Source organism: Corvus brachyrhynchos, unplaced genomic scaffold (genome assembly GCF_000691975.1).
Source record: "Corvus brachyrhynchos isolate BGI_N302 unplaced genomic scaffold, ASM69197v1 scaffold115, whole genome shotgun sequence".
Lineage (NCBI taxonomy): Eukaryota > Metazoa > Chordata > Aves > Passeriformes > Corvidae > Corvus > Corvus brachyrhynchos.
In genome coordinates, this window is record NW_008239553.1 from 12,513,121 (window position 1) to 12,519,016 (window position 5,896).

Genomic DNA, 5,896 nt, shown 5'->3' on the forward strand with positions numbered 1-5,896 from the left:
CTGGGGATATAGGGCTGTGAACCTAACAAGAACCTAAACCCCACTTAACCAAAGCTACCTGTACAGTAAATTGCTTTAATTGTTTCAATAAAAAGCTACAGCCAAGCATTTAATGGCTCACAGCCGCTGCGACTCTCTGGAATTCCATTTTAATGTTTGCATGTTTCTCTTCTTTTTGAAGCATGGGGACAAAAAGGGACAGTTAACATCATTAACACTGACACACATATCTTCGTGCTCTATTTTAGATGAGATAAAAAACACCCTTCTGAAGGAGAAGGGTCATAAATATTTCCTTGTTGGAGATGTTAGCAGTGGGAATCATGGGAATCTACAAAGCTAGCTATTGGCAGAAAATGCTACTAAATTGTCTTTCTGATTAAAAGTTACTTAGTTAACTTACTTGGAAATACCCCATTTCTGTATTTCCTGAAAACTCATAATCATCACTTCTTGCATCCTCACAACACCCTGAGAGCTAAGTGCTGTATTCTGGAAGGGGACTGAGACTGTTACCCAGACTTGAAAGGTGTTCCGTACCCAGAGATGGGGACTGGGTTATACATGCCCAACCTACACTGACATCAAAAGGCATCAGGAGCAGTGCCCTTTTGAAATCCAATCAGACACTACGTCAGCATCTTCAAGTGCCTTGATACCTACTAGCCACACTACTCCTCAGATGATTCATGGGAAGCGTGTTTCAAAACCCTGCTTGTACAAAGTGTGCAAAGAAGGCAGATGACATCCACAGGGTACAGAAATGTGACATTTTTAATTGATAGTTTGGGAAGGTGATATAAGATAGGAAGAATGTCCTCTTGGTGTGTAATTCTCTTGTGCTGGTGCCTGGTACAAGTGATGGGCCTGGAAGTGAGCAGGGCTGAGGCAGTTGTTCTCCAGGGCCAACAAAGCTGAGGGGCTCAGGATTGCATTTCTCATGTTATGGGAAGTTCTTGGATCACGGGTTTGTCAGAGTGGATATACTTTGCCCAGTGCCAAGAAGAAGCATAAAGGAGAATAAATACATGAGGAAAAGGGGAAACAACTTTTAAGAGGGTTTTTTTAGTTTGGTTGTTCGGGGTTTTTTTCTGCTTTAATAAAGCAAAAGAAAATTTGCAAGCAATTTATGGTCTGATTTGAATTCTACCAATGTTCATGGAAATCCCTTTAGTGAATACTGGACGAGGTCCAAGAAAAGCAGGTTATTATTCCCTTAACTTCTATTCATCCATAACTGTTCCCTTCTGTATGCAGTTTTGTTAAATCTTGCCAGTAGATTTAAAGTGAGCCTCATCAGCAATGGACCTGGATAAGACACTGGGATCAGCTGCCTCTTAACCCTGAGCTAGTCTTCCCAGGACAGTGGTGGTGAAGGAGAATGCCTTGACTACATGGCAGGTAGCTGTAACCTTGGCTGGAGCATCCTGGTGGGATATCTTATGGTAAGACCCAGCTGACAGGTACGTGACTTCTCTCTGTCTTGCACTGAACTGCTCTGCCAGGTGAGTGATTTTAGCACAACAATACCAGAACAGCTCAATAAAATGGTTTGGTTGTAGTCAAAAAGTGCAAAATAAGACCGCTTTGGTATAGACAGAGAATGGACCAGAAAATGGCCTTACGTCGCCAAGACTAGAAGAAGGCCAGGCACCTGGAAGCAATCTTTCCCTCAGTCTGGGAGACTGGAGATGAGAGGAAGCAGGTTCCAATCCCAGCTCTGCCAAAGACTGGGAGCTCTTTTTAATGTGCCATTGCAACGAAAGAGTTCAATGAGAAAACTCAGCTCTTGTTTCACTGCCCTAGGGACAGGGGAATGCTTTTGGGGGGTTTTGCACTTGCATCATTCTACATCTGTGCTGTCCTAAGCAAACCTGTTTGAGTTTGCAAAGCCAAGAGATTTGAGCCTGGAGTACTTGTGCTGCTGGTAAGGACATAATTTCTACATGGATCAGGATCTTCTCTGCTGTTTGGAGAGTAAGTCTGTGTATGGAAGAGGTGTATGAAGAGTGAGTTTGGGCATAAAACTAAGACTGAACCCTCAGTTACCCATATAAATATCTATCAACACTTGGGAATTCACATTGAAGGTTATACTTACAGTACCTCCACCCATATTTAAAGGTAGGAAATATAATTTGGGATAATTTGCTAGCCTTCCTTTCTTTCCCTCTCCTGTCTCTCTGCTCTCTGACTGGGATTATCATAGGGCATGTAGGGTCAGCCTAGAGTGAATACGTTTTTGGGGACGTGGTTTTGTGTTTTGAATCACAGGGTAGCTATGACTGTTCCTGGTGAGGTGGAACAGCTGTCACACATCCCACCAGCCGTCTGTCCTTCTGTCATGCTGGGGTGCTTTACAAGGTGTAGAATGGGAGCCTGTCATGCATGAACATAGAGGATCCTGTTGAGGCACAAGGCAAGGAAGCTAGTGGTGTGCCACCAAAAATAGGGAACAGGAGCTGCACCCTCCATCCTCTTGGGCTATAAACAAATAAACCCCACTTCTCAGGCTCCAGGAAGCTGAAAGCTGTTCCAGATCCACCCCTGTGTGAGAAGAAAACACACCCCATGCTTTTGCCAACATGTGGCTGCAGGTTCCTTGCCGCAGCCTGAGCCAGCCCTCCCTGATGATGTGTGGCCCTAGGGTGGTGTGACACTGTGCCTCTTGGGAGCAGGGCTGTCCGGGCTGGTGCTGGAGTAGGCTTCCCCAGCTTCCCTTTCTGCTGGATGCTGCCCCTGCAAAACAGCCTCCAGCCATCTGAAAATTCAGTATGGCCCTGTATCTTCCACAACGAAGCTTTTGTTAAGCAGTTTTATATTTCTAAACATTACACAGCTCTGTTGCAAGCTTCCCAATACCTGCCTCAAGCAGCTCATCTGAGCTGTTCCTCCCACGCCAATCTCTGTGATCTGTGGCATGCGTACAACATTGATGAGAACAGGACCTCCCCTCTGCTGCACCATATTTGCCAGAACAGGCATAACTCAAGATAACCAGATTTGAAACAATCAGAGCAGGAAGCAGCAATAACTGGCCTGGAGGAAAAGCAGGGAGTTGCCCATAGACAGTATTTAGGGGGGGGGTGCCTGATTTGTGGTATCTGATCTCTTTCCACATTCTAGCCTCACCTACAAAGACAGGATATAAAGCTTGCAGGATCATCCTTCATCTCCCTGGCTTAAGCATTGAGTTTAGATCTGTACTATCTTCTGTTTAGCTGTAGTGTTTTGTGTGTGGTGACACAGGCATTGACCTATGCATGTACATGATGAAGATGTCCAGAGCTGCATCTGGTTTGGACACCAGTCTCATCACTGAGGATGGACAAGGTGGTAGACATTCATGTTATTTTTTTCTCTAGAGTATATGGACCCGAGGGCTGGTGCTGGTGCAGCTGATGCTTCCCAGGATTTGCACCCTGCAGTCTGTACACAGCAAACACAGCCAGCCTCCCAGCCAGGACCTACACACCGTGGGGGGCAGGGCAGGTTGAGACAGGCCTGCAAGCACCTTCGCTGATGAGCTGACGGCTTAGTCACCGGGGCTCTCCACAAAACCCTGTAAACACCACCCACAGTTCCCTGCAGGAGTCCTTGCCATTGGACTCTGCCAGAGCCCTGTCCTCCTGCTCCCTGTGCCAAGGGTCACGAGCTGGGACCAGCAGCTGGGTGCCCAATGTGGGCTGCAGCTCAGTGCAGTCGGTCTGCTAGAGGTCATCACACGCCTCCTTAAGCAAACAGGGATCCACGCCAGTTGATAAATCATTTACGAGAAGTCAGAAGCAAAGAACTAGATTAACCAGGTCACTGGGTGTCCTGGGGGAATGACGTGTCAGTGGAGCTGAAACAGCAGATCCCACAGTTGCAATCTGTTGCCTTCTTCTGTCCTGACAGCAATTCATGGAAATCCCTGGAACTAGACACCAGGTATGGAAAAACCCATTAGCTCATCCCAGTCAGCTCACTAGTTAAAGCAGTCACTCCCATTGTCGTTTTCTGGCAAAGTTAAAAATGTCTCAGGAAAGGGGATTTCCACCAGCTTCTTCTCAAGGGGAAACTATTCCACCTATCAGGAAGGCTGCCCTGTGGTGATATTTTTGTAAATCAGAAGTAACTCCAGAACCCAAGCGAGAAAAAACAAAAAAGGATTCTGCTGCCAGAACTGGGGCAGTGATGTTTTTCTGCCTGAACAGATACATGCCACATGGAGCATGTCTCCAAATGGAAACTCTGTGAGTACACGTGTTTACAGACAGCCACCAAGGTGTGCTCCTGTGTGTGTATATACACCCATGTCCTCCCTCCCCTTCCCAAGGGTGGGATGACCTTGTGTCTTCAGCACAGCCAATGTGTTGTAGTGTGATATCACACCTAGCTCACGTTTGTGCAACTCCACTGACATAAAGGTACAGCACATTGCTCTGAGGAGAGAAGACACGCATGAAAGACAGGAGGCAATAGCTGATGGTGGTGCTCCAGCACCCCCTTTCTCTGTGAACAGGGAGAATTTGCTTCTCCTCATCTGTGTCGAGAGAAGAACAGCCCCCTCCCCCCCCCCCCCCCCCCGCCTTGCCGCAACTCTTCGGCCGCTGCCGAAGGCTACCCGGACGGTACCTTCACATGGAAAAGGTAAAGGCGGCTTGGCGCATTAAGGGTTGAAACCCAACATGAATAGGAAAGATGGTGCAATGCAGAGCTGTCTTGCTGAGGTTGACAACAAAGGCCATGGAGATTTTGGTAGCTAAGCTTTTCAGCACCTGGGAAGCACTTTGGGACAGTGGGGAAATAAATTAGCTGTGTGATGGCATTTAAAGCCTTATCATTAGTTTCAGAACTAATTCTGCATTTAGATGAATGGGTGTAGCACACATAGCTGAGCTGGAACCTGCAAGAGATAGTGAGGATTGCTCTCTGTTCCCATTTAGAAAATTTTTGGCCAGCAAAACTGTAACTTGCTGTCTTGGTGGCTTAGGTCTGGGAGCAGGGGTCTGTGTCTGGGGTAGGCACAGCAGCAACACCAGCAGAAAACGAGCCCCATGCTGCTCAGGGCTCTGATTACTTGTGCCACTGGGTGTTGACTTATGCCACTTAGAAGAAGGTGGGGTATTACCTGGGTGTTTACTCTGAATTTGTGACTCCTCAACTAATCATTTTATTTGTTTCTCACAGCTGGCACAGCTGCCTTCCCTTTTGGGGACCCTTGACATTTAGGCACTGTGTTTTGCACCGTTCTAAGGACTGGAGTTTCCTTTCTCAGCCAGTGGTGCTGAGGCTGCCCTGCTGAGCACGCTGCGCACTCTGTTACTGCAGGACAGCTGATGTGCCAACCATACCTAGCTTTGGCCTGGGCTTTCTTCTCTGCAGAGTTCTTACTTTGTTCCGTTTAGCACATAACACACTGAAGCGTGCACAGGGGCTATAAAAGAACTATATGAACTATGGAAAAGGATCTAACCAAGGAGGCACAGGTCACACTCTGGGCCTTGACTGCGTCCCTGCAGTTGCTGTCAGGTACTAGCCAGCTGACCTACTGAGCCCCTTGCCCCTTGCACTGTGGAAGGATAAGAGCAAGTAGAGCCCAGTAATATTTTAACTAAGAGATTAACTTTCTGCCAGTTCAACAACAATGGATCTTCTGTTTCTGCGGATGAACAGTGCTGACTTGAGGCTCTTCCACATGCCAGCCCAAGCTCCCCTGCCACTGGCTGCTCTGCCCTCAGAGGAAAACTCACATTTAACCCTCAGACAGGAAAAGGAACCTCAAATCTAGAGACAACAGCCCAGAAAGGTGTTGTCCTGACTCTCTACAGCTCATGTCCCTGGCACAGTATGGGTGGCACTTATTTCCTAAGGGAGGGCCAGAAGAACTACCCATCTTCTTTCTAGATGCTCA

General features: G+C 47.4%; 1 protein-coding gene across 1 annotated transcript in view; it reads left to right on the forward strand.

The window, feature by feature from the left end:
• Window positions 1-813: 813 nt before the first annotated feature.
• Window positions 814-5,896, forward strand: part of ZFP36L1 (ZFP36 ring finger protein like 1) — a 24,673-nt gene continuing 19,590 nt past the window's right edge. Inside the window, exon 1 of the mRNA XM_017741626.1 lies at window positions 814-852. Coding sequence (XP_017597115.1) covers window positions 814-852 — 39 coding nt within the window. The remainder of the gene's footprint in view (window positions 853-5,896) is intronic.